Genomic DNA, 20,046 nt, shown 5'->3' with positions numbered 1-20,046 from the left:
TAGCAATATCTAATCAATCATTATAAAAACTTTCATTCATAAATTTCATTTGAAATAATTAAAAATATTCAAAAAGTCTTTTGATTGAATCTGGATCAAAAAATGCGACGTCGAGTTCCGACTAAGCTATAGTCACATGACACAGATAGACTTTAGTTTTACAAGTATTGAAGAATTGAGCTGGAAAGCGTAGGTAAAATAGCGTAGAGAAGAATTAGAGTAATGGAATCATCTAACAATAACTTGAATATGTTTCAATTCCAACCTAAACAATGAAATCCACTCTAAAATCAACCAATCAATCATCGAAATTCCACTAAATAATTCATTTCACTAGACCCCCGGAACTCCCTACCTTTCCACACAACGCAAAAACAGAAATTCAAAAAAAATTCCCTGAAAGTTGAAACCAAATCACAACACAAGTCCACATCCCCTTCAACAATTCAAACAACTCATCATTTACAAATCAACAAAGTCGTCATTTTGGTGATATTCCAGTGCTTTGATATCTTTTCTGTCATATACTACGCCCAGTTTTAAGAACTCCCATCCACAAAGTGTCATTTGTTGCGTGTCGTTTAGTGTTTGTTGTGTTTTTTTTAGGCGGTTTTAGTTTTGTGATTTTTTATCGATAATCATTTAGTTTCAAGTTGAATTTGTTGGTTTCATAAAGATTATTATCATCATTTAGATTCACAATCAAAGAAAGGAAAAAAGATTATATCGTCATACTATTAGATTTCAAAGATTGTTATTTTTTGAATCCATTATTCCCGTTCACCGTATAGATTATACAATTACTATTCAATTCAAGATTATTCCACATAAACAAGATATAAAGTTTTTGTTTTGTTCTTCCATTATTTTATAATACAGGGATATAGAAAGTTATGACTGAAGTTAATGCAAATATGGACTTGAGAGTCGGAAGAAAATATCGTATTGGTCGTAAAATTGGTTCAGGTTCTTTTGGTGATATCTATTTAGGTACAAATATTATTAGTGGTGAGCTGGTTGCCATCAAATTAGAAAGTATAAGTGCTAGACATCCACAATTAGAATATGAAGCTAGAGTTTATAAAGCTTTAAGTGGTGGTGTTGGTATACCTTTTGTTAGATGGTATGGTACTGAATGTGATTATCATGCAATGGTTATTGATTTATTAGGTCCATCTTTAGAAGATTTATTCAATTATTGTAACAGAAAGTTTAGTTATAAAACTGTTTTATTATTAGCTGATCAATTATTATGTCGTATTGAATATATTCATGCAAGATGTTTTATTCATAGAGATATTAAACCAGATAATTTTCTTATGGGTATAGGAAAAAGAGGTGCACAAGTTAATGTAATTGATTTTGGTTTAGCTAAAAAATTTAGAGATCCAAGAACTCATTTACATATCCCATATAGAGAAAATAAAAATTTAACAGGTACAGCAAGATATGCAAGTATTAATACACATCTTGGTATTGAACAATCAAGAAGGGATGATTTAGAAAGTTTGGGTTATGTTTTGATATATTTCTGCAGAGGTTTTTTACCATGGCAAGGTCTTAAAGCTGCTACCAAAAGACAAAAATACGATCGTATTATGGAAAAAAAAATGTCAACACCAGCTGAAATTTTAGGTAGAGGTTTACCAGTGGAATTTGTTCATTATTTAAATTATACTAGATCTTTAAGATTTGAAGATAAACCTGATTATATCTATTTAAGAAGATTATTTAGAGATTTATTTTTAAGAGAAGGTTATAAATACGATTATATATTTGATTGGGCTTTACAAAAACAAAAACAACAAGTTAAGAATGGTGCACCAGGTGAAGGTAAAAATGAAGATGAAAAAGATGGTAAAGATGATAATTCAAATCAAGTTCAAGTAGCTGGTCAAACACCAATTCAACAACAACCTCAATTACAACAACAACCAACCAATGGTCAACATCAATCACCTCAGTTAGCTCAACCACAACAATTAGCATCAGGTCAACAACAAAGTGCATTTATTGCTAAACAACAAAATCAATCACCAGCTGCTGAAGTTCCTCAAACTTCTAAAAATCCAAATACAAGAATTAATTATTGGAATCAAGAAATTGCTGATAAACAAGTTCCAAAAAATTCAACTTTAGGTCAACCATTACGTGATAGGGTACAACAATCACAAGTTCAACAACAACAACAACCTATTCCAAGAGCTACTGAACCTAAAGATGCACCAGCTCCAACTGGTAATCCACATTGGTTATAATTTTAGTCGATCAATTTGTGGGTTTTATTTTGTTTTTTTTTAGACATGGATTCCTTTCTTTTTGGTCTTTTTTTAATGACTCTATTTAATCATACAATTTGGCCAGTATGGGGGATTGATAAATTTAATAGCTCTTTTAATATTAATAATTTCAAGTGCTATAAAGATATACGGCAAGTTGTCATCATTTATGTTTGCTATTTCATCAATCAAACAACTATAAATTTTTCCAGTATCATCATCATCATATCATATATCTTTCTTTCTAGTTGATAATACAGAATTGATTACTCTTATTTTCATCAGCTCAATTTTTTCTTACAATTTTTACACATTTTTTAGCATTTAATATTGCCAGAATTAAAAGTTTGGGTATTAATTCAAACTTTTTGATTGCTTTATATCAACATATACTATAATATTATTACTTTAATATTGACAAATTAAAAACCAGGTTCAATTAAACAATAAGAGTTGGTCTTATTCAGACCACTTTTACAAGATGAATATTCCATCGCTTGGGATTAAACAGATGTACAACTACCATTCTACTTTTGGGAATACTACTAGCATCAACAAGATGTTTTATATTTTAAAATACGTATATTATAGTTAAAGAGATTTTTGTAGTTTATTATACTTTTAATTTATTTAACCGGTAATACACCGGTTATTTAAAAAATTTAAGCTTTTGAAAATTTAACCGGCTCCACAATTTGGAAATCGGAGTAATTTGTAATTCTTTAATACCCATGTTGAATTTACTAAATTAACTGATAGGAATCCACAAGATCATGGCTCATAGATTAAACATGTTGAAGAATCATCTTGTCAAGTATACACCAGAAATGCCAGCTTCAGATTATATCTTTTTCGGTCATGATACAGTTAATAGATTTTCATTTTTACGTGATGATGAAACTTTTTTAAAGCAATCATTAATTAATCCATTAACAAAATTTATTTTATTTATTAATGAAAATCCATTAGGTTATAAAGATAAGATTGAATTATATTATTCAAATTATAATGAATTAAAACCTCAAGTTGATGAGTTTATTAAATTACATGAAGTTCAAGATTTAAGTGTTAATGATTTAAAATTTGTATTTTTGGGGATTGATGAACGTTCAAAAGGGTTTAAATATAAACAATATGAAGGTATTCCATATTATGCAGTTGATATAACACAAAATAAACAACTATCTGATGATTTTTTATCAAAATTCAGTCATTATAAAGATCGTTTAAGTTTAATTTTCAAATTAAATAATTTTGATGCTTCTATTTTTTCACAAGGTAGAATGTATTTAGATTGGTTAAATAGAAATAAATTCTGTGCAGGTTGTGGATCCAAAACAATTGCAATTCAAGCAGGTACTAAATTAAAATGTTCATCCGGTGAAGATTCCAAATGTCCCGTTAAAAATGCAAGTGTTTCAAATATTTCATTCCCCAGAACAGATTCTGTTATTATAACAGCTATAACAAATGAAAAATATGATAAAGTTCTATTAGGTAGAGGTAAAAGATTTCCAATTCCAATGTATAGTTGTATTGCAGGATTTATTGAACCTTCAGAAACTATTGAAGTTGCATCAATAAGAGAAGTTTGGGAAGAGACTGGTGTTAAAGCTTCTAAAATTCAAATATTACAAAGTCAACCTTGGCCATATCCGGCAAATTTAATGATTGGTTGTGTTGCATTTGTGGAATTTAATGAAGTTAATGAAAATATTGATTTAGGTCATGATCCTGAATTATTAGATGCTAAATGGTTAGACATTGAACAGGTTAGAAAATTATTGAATGGAGAAAAGGGTGATTTTTCATTACCTCCTGATACTGCTATTGCTCATACTTTAATTAGTCATGTTGTTAAACAATATGATTTGTTGAACTCACAAAAGTTGTGATCTGATACAATTTTAGCGTTTAGAGAATCTAGATAAGAATATATTCATAATCATTGCTTGTATATAAAATGTAGCACTGAGTTTAAAAATTTATCACTGAAGAACTTTGATCCCAAATTTTAAAGCCTATAGTTTTACCAAGATCAGGAGCAATGAATCTTTTTGGATTTGATTCACCAAATTCATGTAATTGTTGTAATTCATCTTTAGTTAAAGGAACTAAAACAGTAGCATCTTTAATTCTTTGTTCATTAATAGATTTTGGTATAACAATTCTACCTTCTTGAATGTGATATGAAGTTAAAACAGCATTAACAGTGGTGTTATATTTGGAAGCCAATTCTTTAACTAATGGAATGTGGATATTTGCAGCACCTGAAGATCCAGCAGGTGAATATGCAGTGATTAAAACATCATGTTTAGCATCAAATTCAACAACGTCTCTTTGTGGTAAATGAGGATGTAATTCAATTTGATTAATAACAGGTTTAACTTCAACTTGATTGATTAAATTTCCTAAAAATTCATTTGAATAATTTGAAACACCAATATTTTTAATCTTTTCAGGATATTGTTTATATAATTTTTCAATCTTCTTGTAAGCTCCAACATAATCTTTATCAATCTTATCAGGATTAGTACCATTAGCAATTGATTTCTCTCTATTTAAAGAACCATCTTCATTATAAACAGGTTCATTACCATAAGGCCAATGTTGTAATAATAAATCAACATATTCAATACCTAATTTTTCTAAAGATTGATTTAATGATAATTCAGGATTTTGAGATAATGGATTACCAACTTTTGTAGTAATGAATAAATCTTCTCTTTTAACAATACCTTGTTCAAATAACTCTTTCAATGCAATACCAATTTCATTTTCAGTGTTATAAATCCATGCAGTATCAATATGTCTATAACCTGCTTTAATTGCAATTTTAACTGCATCAATAGTTGCTGGAATACCATCACCATAATTTGCAGTACCTAAACCTAAAGCTGGGATCTTGTTCCCGTTGTTTAAAGTTAAGTAGACGTCTGTAGCTTTTCCTAATGACATATTGTTTGATTGTTTGATTGTTAATTGTCTAATTGTCAATTGAATTGAATTGAATTGAAATATTGTGGGTATTAATTCTTTTATACCCTTAATTTTTCGGATTTCTAACGTTCGCTTAAAATTCTTAATTTGGACAATTTCCGACACATATAAAAGCACGAATAACTACAATTGATTTAACAATTAAATAACAATTTGTATTTGAGTTGTATATGGGTTGTATAAGGTTACATTCTCTCTCCCACAATAGCTTCATTATATTGTGTTTCTGGGAAAAATAAGGGCTAAACTCATAATTCTAAAACCTCTTGGATATATTTAGAATTTTCAACTTGATCTTTATATTGATCATTAACTAATTCTTTTAATTTATTAACAGCATCTTCACTTGAGATTTTTTCAAAATCAATTGAATTTCTCCATTCTTTAAGAATTTTTTTCAATAATTCTGAACCTTGAGAAATTTCATCTGATGAACATTTAGTTCTTTTATCCTCAACATAAGGATCTTGTTTATTATCATTATATTCTTCTAATTCAGCAGCTTTCCTCTTAGCCATTGATACAATTTTTCCAGGGAATTTAACAACTTCTGCAACATGAATACCAAAACTTTGATCAGAAATACCAGGTTCAACTTTATATAATAACGTAATATCAGATGAAGTATTTGAATTAGATTCAACATGAGCAACAACATGTAAATTTTTAACTTTATTTAATTTATCAGATAATTTTGTTAATTCATGGAAATGTGTTGCAAATATTGTAAAACAATTTAATTTCGTTGCAATAAATTCAGATATAGCCCAAGCTAATCCAAACCCATCATAAGTACTTGTACCTCTACCTAATTCATCAATGATAATTAAAGAATTCGAACTTGCAGTTTGTAAAATTGATGCAGTTTCAAGCATTTCCATCATAAATGTTGATACACCTTTCAATTGAGAATCTCCTGCACCAACTCTTGCCAATATAGCATCGAAAACACATAATTCAGCTTCAGTTGCAGGGACAAAACATCCAATTTGTGCTATTAATGAAATTGTACCAATTTGACGAATATAAGTTGATTTACCACCCATATTTGGACCTGTAATTATTAAGAATTCAGTTTCATTTTTAACTAATTCAACATCATTTGCAATAAATGTAACACCATCTTGCATCTCAACACATGGATGTCTTGCTTCTTTAACTATAGTTTTCCCCTCTGTAGAATTTAATGGATACATTTTTGGTTTAATATATGGAACAGGTGCATATGAAGAAACATGTGCAAATGAAGTTAAAACATCTAAATGTGAAAGGATTAATGATAATTTTTCTAAAACTGGAGAATAAGTTGCTGTGATTGAAATGATTTCTTTAACTAATGAACGTTGTTGCTTATTATATTTTGCTTGAATTTCAGAACTTTCCAATGAAATATCTTTCATCTCTTCAGTGGTGAAGAAAACACCAGCTTTAACGGTTTGTAATTCAATAAATTTTGATTTCCCACGGATTGAACGTTCTTCTGTACGTGTTAATCTCATACACCAACCATGATTTTGATGTAATTCTAATTTTAATTTTTTTTCAGGATCAAGACCTAATTCATCAGCAACATCTGCATGGATTGATCTTATAGTTGATTCAATTTCATCTAATCTTTCACGATATTTTAATAAAATTTCATCATAATCTGGTTTTATAACAAATTCATGACGATCTAAATTTTCTAAATCCACTGTGGTTTCTACTAATTCTTGTAATTTTAATAAAGGATTCATTAATTCCTTCAAAGGTGAAACCCAATGTAATTCAATTAATCCTTTTAATTCTAAACTTTCAGTTTCATTAATTTTTGATTCTAATAATTCTAAAATTTCAGGAATTTTAATTAAAAATTGATAAATTCTAACAACATCTTCTAAATTTGCATAAATTGATTTATTTAATTTTTTATTCAATTTTCTAATATCAGGTATTGAATTCATTAAATCATCATGTAATGAAGTTCTTAACTGAGTATCCTCAACAAGACATCCAACTAATTGATGACGTTGTAAAATTTCATCAATTTCAATTAATGGTTGTTTTATCCATTGATGTAATAATCTTGTACCTCCAATACTTTTACAATGATTTAATAAATCGAAAACATTTGAATTTTTGGACCCATTTGTTGATTTAGAAGATGGGAAAAGGTTTAATGCCTTAACTGCAGCTGAATCTAATTTCATAAATTGATTTAATGTATGATTTTTCAAATTAAATGAACCGAAGTTGGAATCATCAGTTAATAAACCCAAGTAATTTAAGATGGCAGATGCAGAGCTTAACCCTAGTGAAGCATTTGATATATCACCAGTGGAAAAAATTAACTCATCACCTAATAATCTAATCAAATCTTGTTCAATATCTTTATTATTAAAATCATTTGAACGAATTTCTGTAACAACGGCACCACAACGATCAATAACACCAATTAATTTGGTATAATCAGGATCTAATTCATTTGAAGGGGTAGGGATCAAGACTTCTTTAGCATCAATTTGAATTAATAAACTTTCTAAATTAGAATATAAATCATTATCCAAGAATTCTGAAATCCCAATTTCTTTTATATTTGAATTTATAAAACAATAACCAATAGATTTACCTTCATTTTTATTAACAATTTTCAACGAAACTAGGACAAGAGCATCACCTGATTGGTTTAATTCTGATGGATTCATTAAATCCTCAACAGATTCTATATTCCCAGGACTTGCAAATTTAGTCAATTCCCAATTTTTATCATAAATTTCAATCTTGTAACCTTTTTCTAATAATGCCATTGATAATAAATTTGACATAACAGCATGAGACATAGTAACGTATTCAACACCATTGTTATTTTTCAAAACAGAATTTGTATGATATATTTGTTCTGCAATAAATTTTGCATTTTGTGAAACTGCAATGAAGTAATCAGTTTTATCAACAATTCTTAATGTTTGTTCTGGTTGTGCAGGTAAGTTTTGGAATTTCCTATAAAAGGAACGTTCATCAGTTGTATCTGAGAACTTTAACTCTGGTCTTGTGCTCATGTTTCTGGATCTCCTTGATTCTGATTGTTTAGCGTTGAGTTAATCAAGTATTATGTTTATGACGCGTAGAAATAAATTTATATACAAAAATCAGTTTTCGCGTCTGAAATTAATCAGCGATAACGTAACCAATATAAACTAAAAAGTAACTTATTACTGAAAAAAGTATATAAAGTATGGGAAATTCAATGATATTAATGATTTATTACAATTTGAATTGCAAATAACTATATGAATTCTTTTTTTTTGGTTTATATTATACAAATTCTAATAAATAAATGTAAATAAATGTATGTGAAGTATCATGATTTGATATTCTTTTAATATTCCTTTTCTTTACTTTGAAATACTAGCGTATTCAAAGCTCAGTTCAACTCTTCATAATCATCATCTCTATTATACAAAAAGAACTGAACAAATATAACAAAATCCAAACTCAAAGTCCCAATAGAACCAGCCAACCAACTTGATTGAACCAAAAGGAAATATGGATCAACACTTATAGACAAGATAGAAATAACATAAGTTAAATTCCCTAAACATGCACAAAGAAAGAATAAGAATGAAATACCTTCACATGATTTTCTTTGATAATTTAATAAAATTTGTGGCATTCTTGAACCTAGGTATAAAACTGCAGATAACCAACCAAATGATTGTGCTAATACATCAAATTTTAAATCTTCATCAGGTGAAGAATCTGAATCTGGATTATAAGTTAAATACCAACCGAAAATACCAGATACAATGACAAATAAAATCAATGAACTTTCTAATATAGTTCTTCTTGTTGATTTCTTGGATGATGAACTTGTTGTTGCTGTTGGTAATCCTTGTTCCACAATTTGTGAATTTGAAGTAGAATCAGAATCCTGATCTAATACTTCATCAAAAATATTTTCTGATAATGGATTAGCAGGTGATAAATGAACAGGATCAACATTTTGACCATCACCATAAAGGAATATTTGTGCTAATAAAACTAAATCAGCTAAAGTATAATAAATTGCCAATATAATCATTGTTGGTAAGACATGTTGTAAAAAAGCACCTAGGACGTTGAAAACATCACCAGCTAGCCATAATACAACGAATAGAAGGGATAAACCTTCACTTGATTTTCTAACATACTATTGAGAAAACAGTTAGTAAACAACCAAATAAAGTATAAGCAGTTATTATATCATACATTTTCATAAATTTGTGGAACAAACACTATAATCCAAAAACTAATGGAAATGGAACCTGTGATTCCACTGATGGCTTTGTTGTCTAGCACCACATCACTGAAATGATTATTTCCCATGATAAGTACTTGGATATAATTTGTATCGTATTCAACTGGGTTTATGGAGATGTTTATTGAAATTTTAGAGATGAGTCGATGAAAAAAAAAAGAATTGTATGTGGTGTTTACCGGGTATTTGAGATGAGTACTGGTAAATGAAAGTAATAGATGGTGAAGAGACGGGTGATGATGAAGGTGATATTATACTAGCTTGGAGTTGTATTCGTTTGTACTATTGTTCTCTGTTTTTGTTTCGTTTTTATAGTTGTTCTGTGACTTCTTTTAATGTATTTCTTGATTGACGGGTATATGAATTACTTATATACGGTATAAAAGATGGGTATAAAAGATTGGATCGAAACACTTTTACAATTATTGACACAAAAATCAACTAAGAGATGGATTTAATAGTCCATTATGATCAGGATTCAGTAGTATAACTCCAAGCCTATTCGTAATAGTTATATAGTAAATCACTGTCTAATGTAATGGCGTAATGGCGTACATGATCAAGGCCATGTGGTAGTGTCAATTGCAATTGTGGAACTGAATTGAAAAGTTATAAACTGATTGAAATCTTTTCCTTTAAATATAATCAAGTACAATTCAATAAAATCATACACAATGGCTCCATTAGTTATTGCTCACAGAGGGTATGCTTTATTACTAGTTGTACTTAGCATCATATACTAACAGTACCAAGTTACAAGGAAAAATATGCTGAAAATACACTTGCCGCATTCCAAGGGGCAATAGATTCAGGTGTTGATGTTCTTGAAACAGATCTTCATATTACTTTAGATGGTATTATTGTTATAAATCATGATACTACAACAGGAAGAGTTCATGATAAAGACCTAGTAGTTTCACAAACAAATTTATCAGATTTGAAAAAATTAACAAATAAACAAGATTCATCACAAGAATTCTTAACTTTTAAGGAATTAACTCAATGGTTTACAAAACAAAGAAATGATATAAAGATAATGTTGGATATTAAACCTTTCAATAGTAAATCTATATTTGCTAAAATTTTAAAAGATTTATTAGATATTAAAGATGATTTACAATTTTGGAATTCAAGAATAATATTTGGACTTTGGAGATTAGATTTTTATGAATTTGGTTATACCACTGGACTTTTAGAAAATTTCCAAATTATAAATATTGCTATATCATCAGAAATTTCCAAGCAATTTATTTCATATTCCCAAAGTGTCCCAAAAAATTATAAATTAAGTGCAATTTCCATCTTGGATGTTTCGTCATGGTCTTCTGATTTCAAAAAGTTCAAGAAAACCGTACTTGATGCAAATAATATTTCATTATATCTATGGACAGTTAATCATCCAGATGATATTAAAAAGGCAATTCAATTAGGTGTTGGTGGTATAGTTACAGATGATCCAGTACAAGTAATTGCAGAGATTAAAACTGCTATAAGTCGTGGTCCAAATGCAATCATATATAAAGAGCCATCACTTTTAACATTTGAAGGATTGAAATCAAATGTTATATTTTATTTATTTAAATTATTTGAATTGATTGTGTTGAATGAAGTTCATACTTATAAAATTGTTCAATTGGTATTGGGTTATACTGTTAAATATGTGATTAATCATTCCAAAAGGGAGAAGTAGATAATACAATACAGATATACAATAAATACAAAATAAATATACACAATATATACAAATAAAATATAAATTATATAGTAATTCAAGTTTATTATATACAAATGCTCCAGTGACTATATTTACACAGAGATCCCCATATAAATCACTAAATCCTAAGTAAATATCAGCACCTAACACAGTCACGTGACTATTTTTTCGCGTTTTTTCTCAAAATCTTCGCGAATTTCAAAAAAAATAAAATTCAAAGTGTCAATTTCAACTAAATAAAAATAAAATAAAACTAAAATAACCTCAAAAGACACTAATTTTAATCTGAGACAATTGAATAATTGATTGTTTATTTATTGCTTTTGTATAATAACCACAATCTGATTATCCAAGGGTGAATCTATCACAATGATTAAAGTGAGTATATCCATAGAACCAAGTGGTGTTACCTTTTATATTCTCGTGTTTCATATACTAACAACTCATTACCACAGGGACTTAGAAAATCAATTAAAGAAAAATCAAAATCTTCAACTTCATCAATATCATCACCAAAATCTCTTAATGATAAAAAAAATTCAATATCTTCAGTACAAGAAATTCAAATAACTCAAAATAATTTATTACAATCTCCCAAAAGAGTTATTAAAGCTCTTTATGATTATAAGCCACAAGGACCTGGAGAATTAGAATTTCAAAAAGGTGATTTTTTCCATGTTATTGGTAATGAAAATGACCCTGAATGGTATGAAGCTTGTAATCCATCAAGAAATTTAAGAGGGATGGTTCCAGTACCATATTTTGAAGTTTTCGGTAAAACAAGACCAGTATCAAATCCAAAATATCATCAACAATCATCATTAAATAATTCACCATCTTCCAAGAAATTATCAACAGATTCAAGTAATTTACCACATTCAAGATCTTCATTAAGATCTTCATCATCATCAAATACATTATATGCCATTGTATTATATGAATTTAAAGCTGAAAGATCTGATGAATTAGATGTAAATATTGGTGAAAATATCATACTTTGTGCTCATCATGATTATGAATGGTTCATTGCTAAACCAATAGATAGATTAGGTGGTCCTGGTTTAGTGCCAGTAAGTTATGTATCAATTATAAATATCTTGACGGGGAATTCCACAGGGAATGATGTTATTGATGATATTAATATGGCAAATTTACCAACTGTTGATGATTGGAAAAACAAAAATGCTCGTTATAAAGCTAGTAGTATTCCATTAGGTCAAGTTGAGGAACTTTCCCTAGGTGGAAATGATGAATATAGATCAAATAATAATGGGAATGGATCAAGATCAATATCTGGTGCTACAACAAATACAACAATTCATCAAAACCATTCAAATGGAATGGGTGGTTCCATAGGTGGTTCAACAACTGAATTAACAAGATCAAATACATATATTAATTATGGTGATGCTGTATTAGTTGATGAAACAAAACCTTATATCGTTGAGGCACAAGTTGATTCATATCAAATTGATAATGGTCGTTATTGGTTCCATATGGTTGCAAAATTAAGTAATGGTGAAATTAGATCACTTTGTAGATATTATGATGATTTTTATGATTTCCAAATTAAATTATTAGAATATTTTCCACAAGAAGCTGGTAGACAAGGAAATGGAGGTCAAAGTGGTCAAGGAGGACAAAAAAGAATATTGCCATTTATTCCAGGTCCATTAACTTATGTTACTGATAAAATTACTAAAAAAAGACAAATTGATTTAAATGATTATGTTCAAGAATTAATTTCACTACCCAAATATATATCACAATCAAATTGTGTTAAAAAATTATTTGAATTTAAACATCCTTATGATCATACTTCACAATCAAATGAACAAGTTGATGATGATTCAAGTTTTGTGGCACCACAGGGCCATTATGATGAAGAAGATCCAAATAGTACAATAGTTAAAGAAGAATCTGTTAAAACATTAAATGCTCATAATATCCCACCACCGACAACTACAAAAAATCAAATAAAATTAAAATTTTATTATAAAGATGATATTTTTGCTTTATTAATTAATGAAGATTCATTATTAGATGAATTAAGAGAAAAAATTAAAAAAAGAATATATGATGATGATCAAATTGATGCAAATTTTAAAATTTTTATAAAATCAAATTCAAATGATGAAAAGGGTAAAGAAATTTTAACAAATGATGATGTTTCATATGTTTTACAAAATAAATTTAAAATTTTAATTGATGATGAATAAAATAACCTTTGAAGTCAAAGTTAATAGTTGAGGTAGTGGGCTAAAGGGGGAACAAAATGGACATTCTTTATAATAATGAATCAATCATGATTGTGTTTATATTCTTGTGTTTTTAAGATTTTAAAAAGATTAATTGTAATATTGTTTTTTTGCTTGGGAGTTTTTTGCTATATTTATACTTATATAATACTAGGTTTATAAACAAGTTTAATTGTACTATAATATATTATGATGTAGTGTATATTAATCTATATCCATTGAATCTTCAGGGTCCATAGATTGAACTTCTTCTATATAAGGTGTTGGTTCATAAGTTTCATTATAGTTGTATTCTTGTTTGGGTTTTTCATTAAATTCATTCAATTCATAAATATCATCAATCATTAAATCTTGATCCTCTTGATCTTCCATTGGATGATTTTGATCCACAGGATAATCATCTGGTAACATTTCAATCCTACTTTGAAACTCCTCATCAAATTGATTTAATTTATAAACATTAAAATACCAAACTTCCCAAATTTGATAAATCATCAAGTTTGGTTCCCAATATTTAATCAAACTCCAAAATTTTAAAATTTCATTATCCCATAATATATCATCATTTGAAATTTGTAAATTTCCTTGGAATCCTTCTAGTTTCTGATTGAATTTCTTACGATTCAAGATCCTTTCAAAACTAAATTTGGCATCATTATAACTAATCTTATTCAATTTGGTTAAACTTTTGGGTATTAACAATTGAGAATTATTATAATGTTCAAGATCTAAAACTTCACTTGAACTTTCCAAAATATCTTGATCATCTTGATTATGTACCAGGAAATCATCTATATCTGGTATGAATTCCCTATCTCTTGTAGAAATTGGTTGTGGATTGTTGGTTCTTGGTGTTTTGTTACCAAGTGATAGATTATCTAAATCATCAAGAATTCGTTGTTTTTTGATGTTGTATTGACGAATATCGTCAATTGAAGGAGAATAAGATCTCTTGATGGACATGGTAGTACTATATTATGACTTATTATGATCTTCTATTCTGCTTACTTCTCTTTATTTCCCGTTCTTTCCTGTCTTTTATATTTATGTCTCATTGTTTTTTATAGATTTTGACAGAAAAATTTAGAATATTTTTGATCTCATTGCAAAACATCAACAAAAAAAAACGTCAACATCAAGTACAACAAGAAATCTGTGATTTAAAGGGTAAAAAGCTGGTTTCAGGAGGAAAACAAGTGGACTATCGTGATATTTGAGGTCGGTTTGGGTATATTTGCTGTTAATACTGTGCTGGTTTCAGATCATAATGTTCCATACGCCACCAATAAAACAATCATTTAATGATGAATCAACTCAGGAATCATATCAGGATCCTTTAAGATCAAGATCAAGATCACTGAGTTTACTTAGCAGAAAGGAATCATTGAGCTCAATTCATAGTGATAATGAAGAATTACCACAAGAATTACCATCACAATTGAATCAATTTATTGATGGATTCTTGAAAGATTTGAAAACTCCAAGGTATCAAAAACCATTAACACCAGAACAATTAAGTGATACTTTCCAAGATTTTTATACCAAGTTCCAAAACAAGACTGAAGTTTTCGTTAAAGGTTCTGTCTTTTATAAGAAGAGAGTTGCTAAAATTGAAATGCTGACACCTGTGGAACAAGAAGAACAAAATCGATTTGAACAACGAATCGATTCTAAAATTAGAAGATACATGGAAATTTCTGAAGAGAAAATATGTATTGAATTATTTGATAAATTATTTAATAAATTTAATAAAGATGTTTCAACAAATGATTATATTAAAAAAAAATTGAAAACAATTCAAAAAATCCCCAATATAAATTATGAAATATTATTAGATATCCAAAAAATTGACTTGGATTCACCTATATTATTTGAAATTTCAAATTTTTTCAATGATTTAAATCATTATAAGACACCATATTCAAAATTAAAAGTATTAATTAAAATTCATTCATCTATAAATAATTTCTTAAAAGCACAATTAAACACACAATTCATTGATGGTGATTATTTTTTACCATTAATCATATTTTTAATCTTGATAAACACAAATGATGTTGATTTTTATTCAAATTTTATATATATCAAGAGATTTAGACAAGATTTATTACTCATTGAAGAACCATTATATTGTTTAACAAATTTTGAAGCTGCTATTACATTTATCCAACATTTAGATATCTTGAATAATGATGATTTAAATTATAAAGAACTTGATGAAAATGATATACAATTTTTAAAAGAAAAACATGAATTTAAAGATGAAAATATTGATATTGTATTACCATCAGATGGTCAATTTTTATCAACTTCCACAGATGGTATAAGATTAATTAGTTCTGCAATTGATAATTCATTTAAATCAATGATTCATAGATTTGGCTCAGCAAATATTAATGAACAATCAACAACAGCACCACCTACAACAACAACAAAATCTATTGAAGAACAATCATTAAACTCTGGTAGTATAGATGGTTATAATCCATTAAATAAAATTGTTGGAGCAATGAGATGGAGAAGTGGTAGTGGGAGTGGGAATAATACAACACCAACAATTATAGAACCACAAAATTCACCACCACCTTCACAAAATAAACAAAATCCATCATTACCTATTGATATAACTAAATTTTCAAATAAATCATCATTTGAAGATTTTAAAATATCTGAATTAAAAGAATTATATAATGATTATTTAGTATTAACAAAATGGGCTGGATCTCAAACAAAATAAATACAAAATCATTTCATCTGATCTACATGGTTGATTAAATTATTAACTTTTCTTTATTTCTATATTTAAAACTCATGCATATCCCTATATACACCAAAACCAAAACCAAAACTATATATATACTAAAACTAAAACTAAAACCAAAAACTTGCTTTTTTATGTAAAACCAATGTAAAAAAAGACACAAAACGATGAAATGAAATGAATTGAAAATGAAACCTTGTAAAAAAAACCTTTAAAATTATTAAATTGAAAATTAAAATTAAAATTAAACCCATTGTTTAATTGTATGAATGTTGAAAATTGTTAAAATTGTGTAAGAAATGTAAAATGTATGAGTCTAAACTCATAAAATGTTTGTGAGTATGACATTGATCTATTGGGGACCTTTATTTAAAAAATCCAACATATCAATTTCATCATCACTTTCCGAATTATTTGATTGAATATTTGAATGATCATGATCATGTTCTGAATAATCATGATTATTAAAATCCATTGATCTTAAATTAATATTAGTTGCAGTGGAATTACTTGAATTTTCACCACCTTGATGTTTTTCCAAATCATCTATAATAGAATCTTTCCTCAAGAATTCTTCTGGATTTAATGCATTAACCATATTTATATTTTTTTGTAAATTTTCATCAAATGTTTGATTTCTTCTTGATTCTTCACTTGGGATTTTATATAATGGTAACCAACTTAGATAAGTTCTCCATTTTGAAATATGTTCTTCAGAAGCAAATGGAGATTTTGGTGTATTTGAATATGTTAAAGTCCAAGGTTTTTCACGATAAAGATAAACTAAAGTATCTATAGTACCATTAAAAGGTTGCATGAACGAAATTAAAACTGAAAGTCCATAATTTGATTTTAAATCCAAACGTAATGAATTTCCAACTAATGGAAGGATCCATAATATAAAATAAGCTAATGGATAAAGGAAAATAAATTTTGTTTGTCTTGCAATAATCTTGTAACGAGTTTTTAATTTTTCTTCATTATCTAATTGAAATCCAGTTTGTAAATTAAATTCAGTTGCATTTGAATTATTCATTGTTCTTTGTTGATCTTCAAGACTTTTCAATTGTTTCATAATATAAAAATATATTGTTGAATAAATTATTAAAATTGCCAACATTATAGCATAACGAGGTGCCCAACTTAGCACCATTCTATACCAAGTTGGTCTCTCAGGCATATAACACCAAATATCTAATTCCACATAACCAACTTCATTAATGAATGCTAAACATGCCAATATTGTTGGTCCTAATACGGAAAAGACATAAACATAATATCTAATGAAATATAATCCACCAGTTCTTTGAGGGTAAAAAATTAATAATAATGTATGAACTGCAAATGATAAGATGGCTAAATCACCACCTTCAATGGATAAAGCAGTGAAAAATCCCAGGAAATTTATAGTTTTAGGACCAATTTGAGTAGTTTTCCTAACCATTGACAGAATAGGATATAATAATATTGATAAAGCTTTTAAGAAATCAAATATAATCAAGAAAAAAATTAATTGATGTCTAAACTTCTTTCTTTTAGGGTGAATTGCACCATAAGTATAAAATGTGCAAAAACATGATAATATTGATATTGAAGAACTAACAATACAAATCACCCTTAAGACATCTAATTGATAATGTGAAAATGTTTCTGGGGAATATCTCATCCCAGCTTTATGTTTCTCCTTATAAGCTTGAGTAGCAGCTATATGAATATTATCCAGAATAGTCATTTATAATTAAGTGGATGAGGTTTTGTAATTTTGAGGATAATTTAGTTTATTTAAATGAATTTTTAATATCTGAAACAACAAAAAGAAGGTTCTCTTAACAAACTGGAGGGATTAAATATAAACAATTAATAATGGTTTGAAATGGAAATGAAGTATGAGAATTTGGAATTTTGGAACTGGTTTGAGATTATGAAAAGATTGATGATTTGTTTGAATAAGAAATCCTTTCCCTTAGGTATTATCAAGTTGTTAATATGGTAGACCTTGAATACTATTTGAATTTAGGTTTTGTTTTATTCCATGAATCCATTTGTTGAATTTTGATTTCCCGATTTCATTTTTACATTTTTTGAATTTTTGACAATTTCGCATTTTCGATTTACATAAAGATTTACAAAAATGCAAGAAAACAACTACGAAGTTTTGCAAAACTACTTATTTCGGAAGGGCTAGTGAAATAAAGATTGGTGAATACACAGCTACACAAACACACAAAAGGTATACAGTTATATCTTTATTGATCCCTGATTTAAAGGATTAATCAACCTAAGGTATCATCCCTTATATTATTAATATTCACTAGTTTCTAACAATAGCTCACTGTTCACATTTAGTTTGCGGATATTTAAAAGTTTAAAATCCCACAAACTTAACTTTAAACCTTAGAAGTTAGCCTGTATATCAGGCAGCTGCTTTAACTCACGATCGCGCCAATTTTCAAAAAATATACCTAACTTGGGCCAAGGCGAAAAACATTTGGTAGCGGGATATGCTCAAATAGGAAACTGTCACTGCAAAAACCACATATTTTCATTGCATAGTTTGCATAATTCACATAATTTACATAATTTGCATCATTTGCAACCTTAAATTATTTCGCCAATGTACCTAATCGAGTAACACACGTATAAAGTATTTAAATTTGAACATCTGATTAAAACTTTAATTGTTGTACAGTTTAATAAATTTAAACGTGTTCAGGGTTCAAGGAATAACTATGGAATAACTATAGATTTATTACTTTTGTTCAGTGGGTTAAGTATACGATAAACAGGTGAACTTATGATGGTTGTACAGTGGTGTACAACTCTTGTCTAGAGTTGCATCAGTAATGTATCAAAATGTGATATCGAAATCCCTTTGCATGGGTAATCATATTCTCGGGAGTCGGGGCTTAAATCCAAAGGGAATTACTCTTGGAACGGAAGCGCGTACCTTTTACCTAATTATCCACTTAAATAATAGTAAATATGGATTGAATTCAAATTGCATTACTTTACTTTAAATAACTAATAAAACCTTAAAGTGTAGTTTAGTATAAGTATAAAGGGTTAAAGTTTAAATCTAGGTACAAGATATAGAAAAAAATAGAATAACTATAAACTCTCAACTAGTATTACTCTCACTCTCAGTCCGCAATATCCCAATTTCATGATTGATTTTACGACAAGTGTCAAGCACCCTTATGGTGGTGAGGCTTAATAATATGAACTTATAACTATTAACTACTATAGATCATTAGTAAGGGTCCAGATGTTTCACATATAATACCATGATCCATCAAGTTAATACCATACTCCGGATTCAATTGATTCCTAATTGATTCATATCTAGATTTAGTTGACCCCTCATGGATCATTATTAAACCATGAATATGAATTCAATATGACACGTATATTGGATAGATTAAACGCGATTCAGTATATGACAACTAACTAATACATCTGGTTGATCAAAATAATTAGGTGTATATTGGTGTATGATTAATCATAATGAATATCATATTTGATTCTCGACTTGAGTCTTTTGATCAGAAGTTTTATGAGTATACAGTGATAGAGTCAGCATTGATGGCTTTGAATACACATGGTTATAAAGTATTATTGTTCAATGTTCTTTTCCTTCTTTTAATCATTTGAAATAAACATGATCTAACTTAACTTTGCAATTTAAGTTGTTTTACATGGAGTTGTTAATTCAGCTTATAAAGTTTTTCCGAAGCCAATATTGGTTGAAAATTGAAAAT

General features: G+C 28.1%; 10 protein-coding genes across 10 annotated transcripts; 5 read left to right on the top strand and 5 right to left on the bottom strand.

The window, feature by feature from the left end:
• Positions 1-893: 893 nt before the first annotated feature.
• HRR25 (serine/threonine protein kinase HRR25) lies at positions 894-2,258 on the top strand (the record flags this gene model as incomplete). The annotated part of the gene is made up of 1 exon (XM_011275428.1): positions 894-2,258. The coding sequence occupies one exon, from the start codon at positions 894-896 to the stop codon at positions 2,256-2,258; it is 1,365 nt and encodes a 454-aa protein (XP_011273730.1).
• Positions 2,259-3,052: 794 nt separating this feature from the next.
• On the top strand, positions 3,053-4,174 carry NPY1 (NAD(+) diphosphatase; the record flags this gene model as incomplete). The annotated part of the gene is made up of 1 exon (XM_011275427.1): positions 3,053-4,174. The coding sequence occupies one exon, from the start codon at positions 3,053-3,055 to the stop codon at positions 4,172-4,174; it is 1,122 nt and encodes a 373-aa protein (XP_011273729.1).
• Positions 4,175-4,256: 82 nt separating this feature from the next.
• BN7_3984 (Aldo-keto reductase family 1 member) lies at positions 4,257-5,237 on the bottom strand (the record flags this gene model as incomplete). The annotated part of the gene is made up of 1 exon (XM_011275426.1): positions 4,257-5,237. One exon carries the CDS (start codon positions 5,235-5,237, stop codon positions 4,257-4,259), a length of 981 nt encoding a protein of 326 aa, XP_011273728.1.
• A 290-nt stretch (positions 5,238-5,527) lies between these two features.
• On the bottom strand, positions 5,528-8,317 carry MSH2 (mismatch repair ATPase MSH2; the record flags this gene model as incomplete). The annotated part of the gene is made up of 1 exon (XM_011275425.1): positions 5,528-8,317. The coding sequence occupies one exon, from the start codon at positions 8,315-8,317 to the stop codon at positions 5,528-5,530; it is 2,790 nt and encodes a 929-aa protein (XP_011273727.1).
• A 365-nt stretch (positions 8,318-8,682) lies between these two features.
• On the bottom strand, positions 8,683-9,623 carry BN7_3982 (PQ-loop repeat-containing protein; the record flags this gene model as incomplete). Its single annotated transcript, XM_011275424.1, has 2 exons — positions 8,683-9,447; positions 9,507-9,623. 2 exons carry the CDS (start codon positions 9,621-9,623, stop codon positions 8,683-8,685), a joined length of 882 nt encoding a protein of 293 aa, XP_011273726.1.
• Positions 9,624-10,003: 380 nt separating this feature from the next.
• On the top strand, positions 10,004-11,245 carry PGC1 (phosphatidylglycerol phospholipase; the record flags this gene model as incomplete). The annotated part of the gene is made up of 2 exons (XM_011275423.1): positions 10,004-10,039; positions 10,316-11,245. The coding sequence occupies 2 exons, from the start codon at positions 10,004-10,006 to the stop codon at positions 11,243-11,245; spliced, it is 966 nt and encodes a 321-aa protein (XP_011273725.1).
• Positions 11,246-11,638: 393 nt separating this feature from the next.
• On the top strand, positions 11,639-13,488 carry BN7_3980 (uncharacterized protein; the record flags this gene model as incomplete). Its single annotated transcript, XM_011275422.1, has 2 exons — positions 11,639-11,651; positions 11,747-13,488. 2 exons carry the CDS (start codon positions 11,639-11,641, stop codon positions 13,486-13,488), a joined length of 1,755 nt encoding a protein of 584 aa, XP_011273724.1.
• A 243-nt stretch (positions 13,489-13,731) lies between these two features.
• On the bottom strand, positions 13,732-14,490 carry BN7_3979 (uncharacterized protein; the record flags this gene model as incomplete). The annotated part of the gene is made up of 1 exon (XM_011275421.1): positions 13,732-14,490. The coding sequence occupies one exon, from the start codon at positions 14,488-14,490 to the stop codon at positions 13,732-13,734; it is 759 nt and encodes a 252-aa protein (XP_011273723.1).
• A 304-nt stretch (positions 14,491-14,794) lies between these two features.
• Positions 14,795-16,264, top strand: MUK1 (guanine nucleotide exchange factor MUK1; the record flags this gene model as incomplete). Its single annotated transcript, XM_011275420.1, has 1 exon — positions 14,795-16,264. One exon carries the CDS (start codon positions 14,795-14,797, stop codon positions 16,262-16,264), a length of 1,470 nt encoding a protein of 489 aa, XP_011273722.1.
• Positions 16,265-16,640: 376 nt separating this feature from the next.
• BN7_3977 (Latrophilin-3) lies at positions 16,641-18,020 on the bottom strand (the record flags this gene model as incomplete). Its single annotated transcript, XM_011275419.1, has 1 exon — positions 16,641-18,020. The coding sequence occupies one exon, from the start codon at positions 18,018-18,020 to the stop codon at positions 16,641-16,643; it is 1,380 nt and encodes a 459-aa protein (XP_011273721.1).
• Positions 18,021-20,046: the final 2,026 nt, after the last annotated feature.

This window comes from Wickerhamomyces ciferrii, contig 00125 (assembly GCF_000313485.1).
Source record: "Wickerhamomyces ciferrii WGS project CAIF00000000 data, strain NRRL Y-1031 F-60-10, contig 00125, whole genome shotgun sequence".
Lineage (NCBI taxonomy): Eukaryota > Fungi > Ascomycota > Saccharomycetes > Phaffomycetales > Wickerhamomycetaceae > Hansenula > Hansenula ciferrii.
This window is presented reverse-complemented; position numbering and strand designations above follow the sequence as displayed.